The 17,983-nt window shown below is 38.6% G+C and overlaps 1 protein-coding gene across 2 annotated transcripts in view; it reads left to right on the top strand.

Moving 5' to 3' along the window:
• The window catches only part of nkd1 (NKD inhibitor of WNT signaling pathway 1), a 31,516-nt gene extending 18,137 nt beyond the window's left edge, over positions 1–13,379 (top strand). The window contains exons 4-10 of one of the 2 annotated variants that reach the window (XM_055205951.2): positions 1,621–1,678; positions 4,522–4,625; positions 4,725–4,820; positions 7,424–7,571; positions 8,610–8,691; positions 8,899–9,014; positions 10,013–13,379. In XM_055205951.2, coding sequence (XP_055061926.1) covers positions 1,621–1,678; positions 4,522–4,625; positions 4,725–4,820; positions 7,424–7,571; positions 8,610–8,691; positions 8,899–9,014; positions 10,013–10,521 — 1,113 coding nt within the window. In that variant the 3' untranslated portion in view covers positions 10,522–13,379. Of the gene's footprint in view, positions 1–1,620; positions 1,679–4,521; positions 4,626–4,724; positions 4,821–7,423; positions 7,572–8,609; positions 8,692–8,895; positions 9,015–10,012 lie in introns of both variants that reach the window. The other variant, XM_055205942.2, reaches the window with a different exon arrangement.
• The last annotated feature ends 4,604 nt before the right edge of the window (positions 13,380–17,983 follow it).

Here is a 17,983-nt window from a genome sequence, read left to right as displayed (position 1 = left end):
ATTTAAAAAGGCCAAATAGTGCCTAATTCTAGCATTTTGTCTGAACTTGACCTTAAGTGACCGAAAGAGAAAAAATGCAAGCGTCCGGTTCAGTGTTTCATCCAATTCGGAGAAACTCATATTTATAATACAGCACATCCATCATCCAGACAACGCATAATTAGCACATTCCCCAGTGTGCTGTCGGCTCGAGTGTTATGGTAAACGTGTGTGCTTGTGTGCACGGCAGTGTATGGCTTGAGGCACTACAGTAGGACATTAGTGTAGATGAAGACAAAGCAGCCCCTTATAGGGAGAATCAAGATGTACACTACACTACACACAGCTGCAGACTGCAACTGAGGTTTAAAGGTCAATTTTTGGTCAAGAGTAAGTGATAAACTCTTATAGACAGACGGACGGCATGAAGAGGCTGCATGTGAGTGAAAGACAATGATGTTCTTCTGGACAGATTTGTTTATTTATGTATGGAAAACTAGAATGGGGTGTCATTTTAGATGAGACACTTCTTGCTGATTTCAGGGACACTTACACAAAATCACCTGTCAGAGTGCAAGGGGTCTTTGGATCAAATATATTTATGGAAACGTGATGAATGATGTCATTCTTTCTGGATGTTGTTGTGCAGGATCAGTAATTAAAGTTCCTGCACCTGCTGTACTGTCTTTAATAGGATTTGCTAGACGGACTCTATTTTCTCATACAAGCACTGTCACTACCGCTCTTCATTTTTCTCATTCATGCACTGTGATGTCATATGTTCAGTATGGTTACCTTGGCTTTGGGCTTGTGGTCTAGTAGTTCATGCACATGCTATAGACATTTAAGTACCGTTTCTCATGTGAGAATTATGGGTTCAAATCCAGTCTGCACTATGCATTTGTTGTTTTCATGTTTCCACGGGTCCTTGAAATTCTTTGAAAGTTTGCGAATCTGGGGGGGGGGTGTCAAGGCCCTTGGAAGTTTTTGAAAATATACATACATGGATACATGTCATTGAAAGTGCTTGAATCTATTTTCTGGAAAAAATCCATATTATTCCCTGTGTAGTGTAGGGTAATATCATAAAAATTCTAGACTTTTTAAGCACACGTGCTAAACTATTCACTTTAAATGCTTATATCTTTTGTATGCGACTGTTGATTTATACCAAAATGCTTTTTTGCATAGTTGTGTTTGACACATGAAAACGTCTTGGGTTACGTTTGTAACTGTTGTTCCCTGAGAAGGGAACGAAACGCTGCGTCTCCCTTGCCATACTTTCTGCTTCCCTGTAATGCCATCTTTGGCAATATTTCAGATAGCCATATACTTCCTGGCTCCCCCGGCACCCTGTTTTTGTCGTTAAGCCCCTCGAAAGGGAACTGTAACAATGTATCTTAAAAGGTAACATGATGTAACCTTGCTTTCATTTGAAATGTGTCCCCCATTTAGTCCTTAAATTTGAGGGTATTGGCCCTGGAAAGTCCTTAAAAAGGTCCTTGAATTTGAAGTTAACTAAGGTGTAGGAACCCTGTGTTTGAATAGTGTCATGGCTTTAGCTTTGCACTTTTTTCTTGTCTGGCTGTTACATTAATATTTTGCTTTTGACGTTTATTAATTCTCTCTCTGTCTTTGCAGGAGCCATTGGATGAAGGTTACGCTGAGGGCATTAGTGATGATCACTATCGTTTAGAAGGTAAACCATCTCATTACCTTGCTATATCCCCTACACCACATGCCATAAAATAACCAGACTGCCTTCTGTGTGAACGCAAACTTGTCCTGAAATTGATCCCAGGTTCGATTTGAGAATCGGTACCTAGTAGGGTTGTGACAATTAATCGGGCAAATGCGCGTTTTCTCAATGAATGAATTTGAATGAATTACGGTGAAATGCCGCCATATTCAAAAGCTAGAGGGCGCTCTCATGCAGAAACTCCATTTGTGCCACAGAAGAAGTAGCATTACAAACACTATTCTGGGAAATATCTAGAGGCATATTTATATCGCTGTTCTTCAGATTGTTTCAGGTATTTTCATGATAATGGAGAATATTTTAAGTGTTTGTGTTTGGCGAGTGTTGCTTTTTTAAATGCATGTTATAAACGAGTCAAACTCATAGTGATTTTAGATTGATAAGGACTTCCTACTGATCACAGAGCCATAGTACTTGCACAAGCTGTGCATGAAACACTGAATCGGAGCCTTATGATTTAGAATCGATTTTAGACAGGTCTTTTTAATGCGAACGCGATGCATTGATGCACATCCCTAGTACCTTGTAACATTGCCGGGATCAGTACCAGAACGTGCCCTTAAGGGTTGTGTCATAGTGATGATGCATCTTTCATTGCAATTACATAGTAATCGTGAGACTCTTTAATAAACATTTCACAAGACTTTTTTAAGATGTCAAATAAATCTTTGGTGTCCTGAGCGTACGTATGTGAAGTTCTAGCTCAAAATACCATATAGATAATTTATTATAACATGTTGAAATTGCCACTTTTTAGGTGTGAGCAAAAATGTGCCATTTTTGGGTGTGTCCTTTTGAATGCAAATGAGCTGATATCTGCACTAAATGGCAGTGCTGTGGTTGGATAGTGCAGATTACGGGGTGGTATTTTCCCCTTCTGACATCACAAGGGGAGCCAAATTTCAATGTCTGTTTTTTTTCACATGCTTGCAGAGAATAGTTTCCAAAACTAAGTTAGAAGCACTGGGGACCCAATTATAGCATATGGGGACCTTAAACATAGAAAAAGTCATATTTTCATGCCATGTCCCCTTTAAACACTTATCTCAGTGAACTGTTAAATTTAAAGCAACCTTTGGTACAATGGTAGGCAGTTGTGAAGCTCTGTCACTGTTGCTCTGTGGCTGGTGTGTTCTCATCACCCAACGGGGAAGGCCTTTGACTATTACTATAAGCGATAGCACTTCCTTTTTGTGTATGTGTGTGTTTGGTTTCTTTGTGACCATTTGTTAGTCCTCTAGATAAACACCTCCAGTATATTGTGAGCTGGCTGGCAGGCAGGCATAGGCCCCCGGAGCTCAGCGTTGCCTTTGAGTTTCTGGCCCTGATCAAAAGCCCCGATCTGACGCTGTTTCCCTCCAAAAAACCTGTAAAAGCTCCCTGGGACGACTGCTCTCATCCTCTGGTGCTTTTCTTCTCTTTTTTCATCCTCCCTTGCCTCTCTCTGCAGAGGGACAGGACAGGTCCTCTTTGATCTTAGTGGATCAGCAGAGAGAAGTGAATGAGAAAAGAGCGAGAGTGAAGACAGAGAGAGAGATACTGTTGTGTCTGCCTATCCTTTTGGCTCGCACAACAAACACTGTTTCAGATTTGACTTTGCTTAATTAATTAGAGATTCTGTTTTACAGATGGACTGATCCTGGGCCAAAAGGTTTGAGAACGGAACTTCAAAGCACAGGGATTTGGGGCAGGGGGGGAGGATTTAGCCCGCAGGACCCAGTCTGATGCTGAGCCGTGTCCTCGCTGAGCTGTGTTAGATCTGCTGTCGTTTAAAACATCTCCATCTTATTACCCACAATGCACAGAGAGACAAACTGCCTTTGAAATTTGGGATTTGGGTCCAGGAGTAATGCCGACAGGAATTTTCGATCAGAATACACTCTGAATTTAGTTGTCGTTTTGCAATACGGTCACAAATAAGACATCAAGGAAATGTGTCTGAGGTCTGGCCCTAGATTGTGATTGTTGAAGTAAGGCAGATTTGCACACTTGGCCAGATGTGTTTAGCTTTTGATGGAATACTTTGTGCTCAAATGAAAAGCCTGAATAGACATGATTCAGGATGGTCGACTAGTTGCCTACCAACAGCTTTTTTTTAACTTTTTATGGATAAATTGGGAAAAAGGAGATAAAAATTCTCGAGAGGGTTTTAGCATGATGACGAGCATGAAGTTTTTTCGCTAGGAGCACAGTGGCCCCAACTGAAAATTTTAGGGGCGCAACCAGAAAATTTAGGGGCACACACTGTAAATCAACATGCTAACCAAATATTCACATTTCTACTAATTTCCACTGTATTACTAATAAATATTTTAATGATGGATGCAGAGAGTACAATGTGCTGTTTCAAATTCAGTGTCACATCACAAAAAAAGGTCAAATTTACTTGTCGCACATGTGCGATTGGATGTAAAATTCAGTGGCACACTCTCAAATTTTGGTGGCAGTCTGGAGCCCTGGTTGTGCTTTACTGTGCCATTTCTACCATGTTTACTGTCAGTACCATGTGTACCAAATACATTTAGAGGGACAAGTACTCCCTAATTTTAGTCTGCCAGTTTTTCAGTGCCTATTCATATGACATTTGCCCTGTCTATTCATAGATGCACATCTATGGCTGTAGTGTATGAACTGATACGATCGTGTTCCGCGCTCTAGATTACTCGCAGGATTTAACTTTACGTCTCGCATCCCACACATTCTAGATAATGTTTGATTGAGAAGTGTTTTTTGAGCATGTCTTACAAGTTTTTCAGTGTTATTTGAATCTGTGCCCTCTGTAGTGGCCCTGCCTCCTGAGAAGACTGACAGCTGCAGTGTGGAAGAGAGAATGCAGGACACTGAGGCCTCTGCCACTGTCGGCCAACACAAGCAATTACAGTTTGAGGTGATTATAAACAACACACTCATGCACACTCTTACATATGTCCGCATGTGTGTATTATTAATCTAAAGCACTGATTATCTATTGTTGTTTATTAATCAGGAGGTGGAGTGTGCTGTATCAGTAGAAGAAGATAACAGGCAGGAGTGGACCTTCACCCTTTACGATTTCGATAACAATGGCAAGGTCACGAGAGAGGTAAGACAAATGTGACCTCTGCTTAGGGCAAACAGTGACTAATGGGTCTTTTGTCATGCAAAAGCCTGCTGGCAGAATACAATTAATGGGTGCACTCTTGCTGTGTCTCTCTGGTCCTGTTTACACCTGGCATTAAGATGTGTTTTGGTTGATCGGATCACAAGTGGTCGATGCTAAATACAGGTGTAAACAGGGTGTGAAATGTTTTGAGCTTGTCCACTTTCGACCACATTCAGAGGTAGTTGAAAACGCATTCAAGCGGATTGCTTTTGTGGTGTAGACTTTCATGTGGTCAAGCTGCCACAAAATATTCTCCACCTACTGATCTAATGTGGAATGTACAAGCAAAATGTTTTGACATCAACCTTAATACCAGGTGTAAATGTACTCTCTGTTGGAACTAATGGCGCTTTTCCATTGCATAGTACCCCGCGGATGGTTTGGGTCAGGTCAGCTTACTTTTGGGAGCTTTTCCACTGGGTGCCCTACGTAGTACCAATACTTATTTTAGTACCACCCCGGTCAGGGTTCCAAGCAACCCGAGCTGATAACAAAAAGTGACGCGAAAACACTGTAGATCACTGATTGGTCTGAGAGAATCGTCACTACGATTAAGATTAGCTTTACCTTCATTCTAGCTTGCGGTGTCTCAAGCAGGGGCGTTGCTAGACATAAAGCTCTACTGGGGCACAGGCCCCCCATTTTTTTTTTTTTTACTTTTTCTTGAAAGCCTGCGGTGTGCAAGATACAATTTCCCTTGCTTAACCCACTATTCCAACATTGCAACAAGTACCGGGAAAGACAAACATGTATTTAAAAATATTTAAGTATCATCTTCATATATACTTAACATTATTAACATGTTTAAAGGAAATAATGACAGCAGAGAAAATATTTTTATGCATTTTACATAACAATGATCAATAACTTTTTTATTTTTAAGAATATTTCCATTTTATGGACTGCCACTAAAAAAATCTATCTTAGTTACTTAGTTAACTAAATATTAATTTCATTCTAAAAATACAGAACAGTATAACACAGTTTTTGTATGTGAACAATGCAATTTTATAGACTATTGACAGAGGTTTTCCTGAGATTTTTTCTCTAATGTTTGAGACCTGACAGGGTAAGATGTTATGTGTCTTACCTCCCTTAAACTCATCATCTCTTATTTTTGCTTCCCTTTCCCTGCTTTGCACAAATATTTCTGATGTCCATCACATGCGTCAATAGTGATCGGGTGAAAATAAGATTTTCATTGTTATTTAGAAACTTACTTTAATCTCGTCACGTTTTCATAAACCAACTCAATCGCGTGGCATCACTTGTCTTGTACTTCGTATGCGGCTCCGCACGGCAAAACAGACGCGCACGGACATGAATGGGTGCTTGGACGCGGACATGAATTGGTGCGTGTACGCGTCAGTGCGACTGCTGCGTTGCTTTTTCAAACGTGAATTGGGTAACTACATTGCAAATAGATCCGTTTTGCCGCGGTTATCTTTGTAAAGGAATACACTAGTTAACTGCTAAAATGTAAACTTGAGATTTACACAGGGGCACAAAAGATTTACACTTGGGCACGTGCCCCAGTAAAAGGGGTCTAGCGACGCCTCTGGTCTCAAGTAAACCTGTTGTCATCTGTGCTCTGCTATAAGTTCCCAAACTCCCTTTAAGCAATGAAAACATCCACAGGTTGAAAATCAGGAACACCATAACAGTTTTTTTTCAGACTTGCAGTTTGTGGCGGCACATTTGCGACGTGCACATTCGCATATATGCGTATATGCAACTTAAATGAGGTTCAGCGGAGCGTGTCGACTAACGCCACAGGTGTTTGTACAGAAACTGTCATGTGAGACAGAGGTAGTGATAAACGCGATGTGCAAACATCTATTTGTGGTGGTCAATTTTAATTTTGTGACAGACTGAGAAATAATTGAATGTATGGGAATGTACAACAACACTCTCACTTGTATGATGTCACAGCAGCAGGCAGCGCAAATATAACGACACGCCTATAATCCCTCCCACTCCGAAGTGTTACTAAACTTGATGGAAAAGCTAACCAAGCCAGAGTGAGGTGAGCTAACCCGACCCAAACCAAACCTTGTAATATGCAATGGAAAAGCGTTAAAACGGTTTAAATCAGCCTTAACCGGTTTGCTTTAGCTGGTCTTCTAACCTATTCAAGTCAGTTTCTTTGCTTAGCACCAGTTGGCCAAGCTGGCAGAGCGGTTTAAACCAGCAAAAACCAGCTTGGCCAACTAAAGTCAGCAAAAAAAAAAATTCTCTGCATTTCTTGGATGTTTTCTCAACCTTATAAACGCTCTGCATTTCATTGCATACATGCTAAATGGTGTCAGATGTTCAGTGTTTCATACTGGCCACCTTCTTCCTGCCCTAAGGCTATGAGAAGCCTCTGATTAACACATTATGGACATATCTGTGCTGAATAATGATGAATAATACATGAGCTCTCGTACCATACATACAGACTCACGGTTCATGCATGTCTGGTATCAATGAAGATCGCCAAGTAACAGTTTAATAATTTCTTCATGCTTCTTTCTCTTTGTTGTCCTGTCTCCTCTCCTCAGGACATCACCAGTCTGCTGCACACTATATATGAGGTGGTGGACGCGTCCGTGAACCACTCCCCCAGCAGCAGTAAGACCCTTAGAGTGAAACTCTCAGTCGCCCCAGACTCCAGCCAGAGGTGGAAGAACTGCACCCAGACCAATCCAGGTACAGAGAGACAGAACTGCAGCTGCTAATACACAATTGCTAATCTTGTGGGTCGGATCTCAGCTCTTGGTTACATTGTAACTTTACAGCTTCAGGGCACCACTGCAGTCCAGGTTATACAATAAATATAGCTGGCAACACGTCCTGTTAGTTTCCATCTATATTTTGCATTTCCATGCTCTCATCTACAGCGGTCAGTCTAGATTTACTGAAGTTGGTGGCGGTCAGCAAGAGCTGGAAAAACTGAAGTCAGTTAACTTACAACCAAGCAAGACTGTCTTCTGCACAATACGCCTTTTCAGGGCTAGTGCGTGTTGCGTGTTATGTCTGTTGATTGTTGCTGCCAATATTCAAATGAGTTTTTGTTTAGAAGTTAATCATGAAATGCAATCTATGTATTCTTTCAGTCCGTATAACAGGGCATACTTTAGATTTAGTCAGTCAGCTGACCTCTCATGATCGGATCAATAGAGCTGGATATTAAAACCTGGTGTAAACATTTTCTCCTCTCCATATCCAGTCTTCTTGTAATTGTATGTTCTGTAAATGGAGCAAAAACAGGAATGATAAAATGAAGACCAAACATAGGGAGAGAGATGAAAGGTGCAGTCTTCTCTTTGTTTCTGTTTGAAAAATAAATAAATCCACATTTAACCAAACCTTCTGTGTTACTTGGTTAAAAACTTTGATGGAGAGAAGTTTGAAGAAGCATTTCTGTTTGTTTTGTGCTGTCATCTGCGCTATTTATACCAATGATATTTTTAAAAGAGCAGAGCCTTTGAAAGCAGCAGCAGCCTTCATGCAAATTTACCAGTTTGTGTGTTTTTTAGATTTATATGAGGCCTGAGGTTTAAAATAGAGTAAATGAAGTATTGTTGTTTTTTCTTCTTTTATAAACCTTCAAAGTAAATAAAAAACAGGGAACAAAGGATTCTTTCTTATTTTGGTTGGTCTTTAAAACTGCTGCAGTATGTGTGTGTGCGTGTGTGATGCTGTGCAACTCAGTTCTCTTTGATAAAGTCTCTCCCTCTCTCTTAGATACTCCCCATCCCAGACATAAAGGGGAAAAGTGCATTGAAGACACCAAAACTTCAGAGAAAAAGTCAAGAGCTTTTCTCAGGTACTTGTGAAGCCATATCAAAAAACCATGTTATCTGTATTATCTTTCATAATTTTTTACAGTTCTGAGTTATTTCATCAATGTTCAGTGACATCCACAAAGCTTTTAAAAATTGACATTAAAATAGAAAATGGATTGAAAGCTATTTAGTATCTTATGTCAGAGCAATGTATTTGAGGTCATAACAACATGATCTTGTTGTAGTAGGCGTTACCACAACCAGCAGGGTTGCCAGCAGCCCTCTGTAGATGAGAACTTGGAAAGAAGAAACCATTACCTTGACCTGGCCGGAATAGAAAACTACTCATCCCGCTTTGGAACAGGTAAAGTCATGATCCCAGAAAATAGAGATCCTGCAAGTCCATAAATCTAATATAAATAAACAGTTAAAGGGACACTCCAATTTTTTGTAAATATGCTCATTTTCCAGCTCCCCTAGAGTTAAACTTTTGTTTTTTTATCATTTTGGAATCCATTCAGCTGATCTCCAGGTCTGGTGCTACCACTTTTAGCATAGCTTAGCACAATCCACTGAATCTGATTAGACCACCAGCATCGCACAAAAAATAACCAAAGAGTTTCAATATTTTTCCTATTTAAAACTTGACTCTTCTGTAGTTACATCGTGTACTAAGACCAACAGAAAATTTAAAGTTGTGATATTATGCACTGCCCGAAAATATTCCCCTTGGTAACTTTCAAGAGCAGAGGACTATTTTCGGGCAGTGCATAATATCACTACGCCTGCTGCAGCCATGTTACGGCAGCAAAGTTTTTGATTATTACGCCAGAATGAAAGTATAGTTTCTAGCCATATCTGCCTATAAAATCGCAATTTTCTATCGGTCCTAGTACACGATGTAACTACAGAAGAGTCAAGTTTTAAAAATATTGAAACTCTTTGGTTATTTTTAGCGCGATGCCAATGGTCCAATCAGATTCAATGGATTACATATATATGTATGTATATATGTATAATATGTATATATGTGTATGTGTATATATATGTATGTGTGTGTGTTTAAATATACATATTTACACACACCACAAACCCATATATTATGCAAAAATACTTTTATTTTGTAAGGATTAATCTAGATTAATCTATGCCCAGCCCTAATTAATACATGCTGAAAAACTATATTAGTCATTGTTTGTTCATGTTAGTTAATGCATTTACTATTGTTTACTAATAAAACCTTATTGTAAAGTATTACCGGTAATTATTAATAATGACACATAACGTTTGTCATAAAGACACACATTGATTTTATATACCCTTAAAATAACCAACTCAAACGTATCTTTCTGCTTCCTCTAGCCGCTCCTGCCCCAGAGCCTGTAAAACCCAACCACACCACCCGTTCATCCAATCAGACGCGTTCTCGCTCTCAGGAACCCGAGAACGGACATGTGTACCCTGCTTACAATCGCCGCTCACAGACCATCTCCATGGAGCCTCCCGCAATCTTAACCCGGCACACACATGCGCTCCGCTCCCCCAAAACTAAACGCAACCAAACTGCCCAGGCCTCCGCCGGTCGGGTTATGCGAAGAGGAGCGCCCCCTCCCCCCGTGGTGTCTAACCAGACCCCTCCACACCAAAGCTCAGGACCCTACCGACGGCACAAACAAAGGCCTAAAGAAGGGCCGCACTGTCGGGCGCTGGGGTCGACCGTGACGTCCGGTCCTGTAGTGGAGAAAGAGCATGTGAAAGATCTGCCAAGCTTGGTGCTGTATGAAGGAGGACTGGCTCAGGTAGTCCAGCGGCACGAGCATCACCATCATCATGAACATCATCATCACTACCATCACTTCTATCAGTCGTGAAGAGCTGATCTGCCCAATCACACAGATACACTTAGGAAATGGAATTAATGGAAGTATCTTAAATCTTCTGGCATAGCCATGTTTGGGCTGAGAAGGGCATCACATTCGTGCTACAATAGCAGACAATGTTTGTCAGAATATGTGTGCATTTGTATATAGAAGTGTGTATGAAGATAATGTGGACAGGCGATCTGTAGTTTGTGTGATTTTTTCAGTCATATGTTTGGCAGCAAAGTCTTTCGACATATCTACATATTAAGTAAGGGCGCTCTCTCTGTCTCTCTCTCAGCCCAGTTGTTTTCATTTTATTTTCTGAGATTCACTTATTTTCCTCTTTTGGTGGAGTAAATGAAGAACTTTGATATATCAAACCACTTTTGAAGGAATACAATTCGTTGTGTGTGTGCGTGCGTGCGTGTGTGTGTGTGTGTGTGCGCGTGTGAATCAGCACATTTATGTGTGCCTAAGGTGTCTTTTTACACTTATCCTGTGTTTACTCTCCACTGAAAGACCACTTGAAAAGCACTTCTTGTGCCATTGCATTTAAGACACTTTATCTACGAAGAGCTTCTCGCTGAGATCAACACCTTTAAAATGCAATACAGGACACATGTACATAAAGAGCCAGTAAGGATGCTCAAACAGTCCGGGAGCACGAGAACTAAACCGATATATATGAAGAAATCCGAGCATCATAATCAGCTGCTACCTCTAGTATTATTATGATCATTTGTATTATTAACATAATTTTTATCATTCAGATTGTATTTTTATTTGTCTTTATTTTATTATGCCACCAATCTGCAGTGTCGTCAATATGTACTGGATTGAAATCCATTGTAAGCTTTATTACTGATATATTTTTATTCATTTTTTTTCTATACATCTTTTTTTGTTTTCCTGTCTTTTAACTGTAAGCTAATTGCATCTTAAGACCACTAGATATCAGAGTTTATAGCATAATTATGTGTATCATACAATATGGGATCTTAAGATAATCTTCTGCCGATTGTAGGAAAGTGTTCTGAAGTTTGTTTAAAAATAATTTATTTGAAAAAAAAGTATTTCGGGTTTATGGCAAGCCAAAAGGTCTAATCATATGTTTTGAAAAGGTTGTATTGTATGACACAAAATTATACATTATAATGTATCTTGTATTTGTATAACGGTGGTTTTAACGTTTCCCTGTTATCAGTTCATCACAAGACTAGTTCTCATATTTTGCTCTTGTAAACTGTTAACAATTAGTGTTGTCAAGGAAAGATTTTAAGGAAAATATTTATTTCTCAGGTTCATTTTTGGATTACAGTATGATATAATCTGATTTTACAGTAAAACAGTAAAGCAACTGGACTATAAAGAAATTTGCATTTTCCAGAATTACATTTTTTTTAAAGAAATAATCTTAATCCAAGAATTTGTCTTCATATTAATTTAGGACACTGTAGACAATATGAAAGTGCCTTTAGCTCAGTTTTGGTAAAAGTGAGATAGCAAGGCAACACGTCTGGTTTATTTAAAGTTGACATGTTCATCGCAGCAGTTTTTAAATAGTACATTATGAATCTATTTTAGCTTTGATAGAATCCAACTCACCTAAAGGGAAAGAGTGGATATGTGTGTATTTGTGTGTGGGTGTGTGTGTGTGTGGCAGCTGTCTCATTCCTTAGGGGCATGGTGACAGTATCGCCGCCAAGGAGTCTCCAGTCGTCCCATAACTCACCAATACCCCAATGTCAGAGACTGAATGTGTGTGGATTTGAAACCAGCACTTCCAAACGTTATGAGACACATCAGCCCTCTTTCATACTCAGATGGTGAGCAGGTGTGCGTGTGTTAAAACTTAAGGTGTTTTAACACTCCAGATGTAAGTCACCCTATTACCATATACAATATTTAAGGTATGACATATGTTTTAAATCTCAGCAGCATTTTTATTTTGCCATTTTTGCGTAACACAAATTTATTGGTCCAAGTGTAAAGGTGATAATAAATTATGATTTACCAGAACATTACTAATTTGGGGGAGTATGACTGGCTGATGTGTTTTCTCAGAATGGTGAGACTATCACACTACACTTCATGGTGGTCTCATCAACTAACTCGTAACTTAGTGACACTCTCTCCGTCTCTGTTCCTAACGAATGAATGTGTGGTATGAAAGTTAACACTCCCACTCCGCCCATCCCTCTTATATTTTCACTCTCATTACAGCACAAGATATTATTTGCTGCTGTCTTTTTATATGCACACACTCGTGTGGACGTCACCCATACTATTTCCTGACAAGATACTAACACACTGTATTGCTGCTAAAAAAAATCAGCTCATGGCATCATAAAAAGTGAAGTTTAAACACTCCATATACCCGTGACTTGTATAACGATCCATAAATATTAATCTACGTTATTAATTTATACGTTTTCTGCAGTTGTTGACCAAATTTCTTTTTAAATCACCACACTGTTAATGTTTCGATTGTTTAGTCTGATAGGATCAGCTGTAGCCTGATGTAAATAAAATGTGAATGGACTGCTGTGGTGTTTGTTAGATGAACTCTTTACTATTTATCTGGATAATCAGCTATTTCGTATAGTGCCATTTGTACATGTAATATTTCTTTATTGCTAAAGTGCTTTTGTTTAGTGACAGCAGAAAGTGTTTCATGGAGGTGCTTGTATATAAATAACATGTAGGAAGGATTTCATGCCACACCCAAACACTACAACAGATCATTTGTGACTTTTCTTAATGCTTTTTCTTGTTTTGTTTAGTATAGACTTATGAAAATAATTGCTTTATTTATTTGATAGCAGACCTGTGCTAAGAAAAGATCTTTCATTAAAAGCTAAACTGTTGCTTAGTGACTATGCATCTTATTTGGGTGTTTGTATTAAATGCATTTCTGATGGATATAATGATTTTACTCTACATGCATGCTTTTGCTTTCGAGTGTACATGGATATGGTATTTGCCCACATAGTTTTGCATATGTGCATCTCTCTTAATCTGGGTGTCATGTTTTGCTCCAGTGCCTCAAATATTTCCCACAGCTGCACTCCAGTCCTACTGCACTTCAATGTGACACAAATGCTTTAGAGAGAGCGTGACACTGCGTTCTGCTGTCCTCACGCTCATGAAAATAAGATTCGTGAAGTCCTCTCATGCTTTTATAAAGTTACATTGAGAACAGATCTCTATTATGCACACACAGACTCTGCTCATCTAAATTTTAGCTTATCAAACCACTTGAATAATATGAAGAATCGAACGATGAGTGGCAAATTGTCACCATTTGCCAATCATAACTTAGACTAAACACGTTAAGCTCAGATAAAGTGACATATTGTACTTTAACTTTACATATACAAATAGAAAGTTTGCAATGGCTCACAAAATTATATTACAAGTATTGTAAATAGCTTGTGATGCCATTGCTTTTAAAGTATCACACTCAAAGACATTTACTTTTTAAAGTGAAAATTTTAAGGTAAATAAAAAAAGTTACTTCAATTGGTAACACACTAAATATTTAAACATTTATAACTTAACACTTAACTGTCACATGTTTCTCCTAAGAAACGCCTGAATTCACTTAAATATTTTGGATGTAAATGTTTATCAAAACATGACAAACTATATCGGTGAAAAGGTCTAAGCCTCTAGAAAACAGATATCATCAATGTTTTAAAATAATTTATGTAGGGAGAGTGATAAGGGTGTGCCTCAAAACATTAATAATCCTGCTAAATGTCACTGTCCCACCAGCGGGACACCTACAACTACTTCAATGTTTTGCATATGAATTCTTATCTAATCATGACAAACTCTATATTGTTGGAAAGCTCTGAGAGTGTATTTTTCATTTGTCATCATCATTTTGGGAAAATATTGACAGGCGGGCCCACGTTGTTTTTATTTATTTATAACACTAATACCCTTTTTTGGAATGTAGTTTTAATTTCATCACCATTTGGGGGGTAAAATGATGCTTTGAGAGTCGGTTTGTAAAAAGTCACAGGCCCACAGGTGGGCCCAGTTTGTTATTACATATTTAGAACACTAATACCTTGTTCTAAACCTAAAAATCCTTGATAAACTATATATCACTGGAAAGCTCTAAGAGTGTAGTTTTCATATATCATCACCATTTTGGGGATAAAATTACGTTTTGAGAGTCAGTTTGTAAAAGGTCACAGGCCCACAGGTGGGCCCAATTTGTTTAAAAATATTTAAAACACTAATACCCCATTATACACCTAAAAATCTATAATTTGAAAGCTCTCAGAATGTAGTTTTCATATTTTAGGGTCATCTGATGATAGAAATTATGTAGTTACAATTTTTGTTACATGACCTTGTAACATAATTTATTACCAATAATACGTCTTATTATAAATCTTCAAAAATGTTGACAAGCTATATATAATTGGAAATCTCCAATAATAATGCAGTGACGGTAATTTATTAATTTGTGACAAGAGTATGCAGCAAAACATTGACACCTAGTGGCCTTTGTTGGTAAAACCATTAAAAAAGTGACACAAATCACATTTTTTTTTATGATTTTAACTTAAAAATTTGGATCACAACTACTTAAGACTTATGGCTTCATGTTTACATAATTTATTTTGTGAAACATTTACATATTTAAAATTTTATTTATAAAAAGAATATGTTATTGCATTATTTTTATTTATTAAAATAAATGTAAACTGCTATAACAATTTCTCTGCTTAAAATGTTCACCTCCAGACACATCAGTAAAAAAACTTAAATTGTCTTTTCTTAAAAAAGACCAAGAAAAGGTTTCTAGACCAAAAATGGCAGAGTTATATTAATTTGAAGGTGCACATCAACTGTTCACCCTCACACTCAAGGGGGGGGGGGTGACAGTTAAGAGGTTAAAATTTTCACTTAGTGAGAAAATTTAACTTACAAAATTTACATTTATGCAGTACCAAGTAATTTTTAAGTTGATCCAACTTTTATTTTTTACAGTGCATAAATATTGAGGGGGTCCGTTTTTCTTCAATATTAAGATTTGTGGTCAATAATTATTATCAATTACCAAGTAAGTTTACTCTTCTCCATGCACAGTATTGGTTTAAATCCTGATAATACAGAAAAGCTTTTCACTGTATTGTATTATCTTCACCAGAAGTATACAAACACTGAACACCTTTGCTCTCTCCAAGCCTTTTTCTTCTCTGAGCACTCTTTCTTCTTGAAGAACACAAAAAACTTTTTACAAATATTTATACACACATATAAAAGGTGACACAATGTTTATACTGGTTCCTGGATTTGTGTAATGAGGAAGGTGCTGTTGGTGGTAGGTTATTGCGGGGGGGGGGGGGGGGGTAGTGTAGGTGGGGAAGAGCCGTATCTCAGTGTCACAAATACACAGACAGAGAGCGAACGTATGATGCTATTGACTCAAGCCTGAGTGAGGAGGCTGCTTCCAGATGTGTGGAGTGTGCTTTGTCTCCTGTAGATAGACACAGGGCTTTGAAGTGCGGATTGGCCCAGTGGGGTGCTAGCTTCTATTGAGAGGAGATGCTAAACACAGAGGATGTGAGGGACACGCGACGGCGCTCTGCACTATTACCAATACAGGAGCAAAGAGGCGAAAACGCAAATCCAATGATAATGTACATCTGTTCCAGAGTATTTAGAGGCTTTGAACGTTTTCTTTTTTTGGAGGATAAGTAGAGCCCTTTTTTCTTATAGTATCTCACAACTTCAAAGCAGATTCTCAGGATAATGCAAATGATTGGAATGTAGCATTTTCTGCAGGCTTGATAGCATGAAAAGAAGAAAAAAGAGAGCAGGAAAGGGAATTAAAGCTAATTGGTGTTGCAGGCTTTTATGTAAGAGAAGAAGGTTGAAAATTAAGCGCTGTAATAATTGTCAAGCTCATCGAATTAGGAAAGTAGCTGATGGGGTTCACATTTCCTCTTTCTGTCTTTGAGGTTTGATGGTAGCATTCAAGGTCTCGGTACCCTGTTGACATTTGCACCGTATCACTCTGTTAAGGGCATGACAAGATACAGGCACTGGGATTAAGAGAGTTTTTGTGATGAGAATACGTGTAACGAATGAGAGGGAGACGGAGAATGTGGGTAGGCCCATGTATGTGACCGGCTTTACGTGTATGAGTAATTACTTCAGCCTGTGTCTAAAAACTCAGTTAAAACGAACTGCACAGATTAAACTTTTTGGGGTGATTTCTCGGACAGGGATTAGCTTAAACCAGCACTAGACCTTACACTGCTGAAAAAAACAGCATCAAACCAGCATGGACCAGCATGGGATGCTGGTACTAATGCTGGTTTAGCTGGTGCTAATGCTGGTTTGGTGCTGGTTTAGCTGGTGCTAATGCTGGTGCTGATGCTGGTTTAGCTGGTGTTCACTAGCAAACCAGCACCAAAACACAACATATGCTGGTCTTGCTGGTATGCTGGTTTTTTCAGCAGGGTAGTTTAATTAAAACTTATAACTAGTTTTAACAAGCATGCCTTACTAAAAACATTACTTGTGTGCATTTTGAGGCAAAACAAATATTTTGAGATATGTCCGTGCAAGTTGTTTTCAGTTTGGACAGCTCTTACATTTGTGTAGTCTAGGACTAGTCTAATCCCTGTCTGGGAAACCGCCCCTTTAACACTGTGACTGCATACATGCACAAGAGGCATGCCATTTTTATAATGTACTGTAAGTAGTATGGATGAGAGTGCAAGATTTAAAGGCAAGTGCAGTTTATGTATTGTAATTTTACTGTATATAGCTGAATTACCAGGTTAGTATAGAGTAGTGGTATTTTAAGCCTTTGAAGAGTTAACTCTTTTTTTAGAAGACATATTATAAGAAGAGCCCTGCCAGAAATGTTTTGTGTTGTTCCTTTACAGGAATTCTTTTTCTACTGTTCAGGGGTCTCATTTATAAAACTGTGCATAGGATCCTCACTAAAAGTCTAAGTACGCACAAAAGCCAAAAATGGCATACACCCAAAAACATTAAAGGACAAGTTCGGTATTTTACACTTAAAGCCCTGTTTTCAGATTGTTTATGATGAAATAGAACGGTTTTGACTGAGATTTTGACATATGATGCTGGCCCAAGAATTTTCGGTTGTTTGTTGTATCACCTCCCACCTCTACAATGGGTGTATAGGTGCACTGGAACAATCCTTCCTAAAATGCATTAAACTTTCTTTTACAAAGACGTGAAACTCACCGAGTGGTCAGGGATGTTCACTGATATGATCACACAAAAATCGCTGCAAAAGATGCTTTCCAACAGGTTTTATCATAGTTTTTGTCCAACTCCATTGATTTGTATTAGATGTGCTGTGTGAGGTACGGTATTACTCCGCGCCGAGAATGTTGTTTGTATTATTGCAATTGGCAAAGGAGGATTATCGACACCAACTGGGCTGGAGTGTCTATTATTCAAGCTC

This window comes from Misgurnus anguillicaudatus, chromosome 21 (genome assembly GCF_027580225.2).
Source record: "Misgurnus anguillicaudatus chromosome 21, ASM2758022v2, whole genome shotgun sequence".
Taxonomy (NCBI): domain Eukaryota; kingdom Metazoa; phylum Chordata; class Actinopteri; order Cypriniformes; family Cobitidae; genus Misgurnus; species Misgurnus anguillicaudatus.
This window is presented reverse-complemented; position numbering and strand designations above follow the sequence as displayed.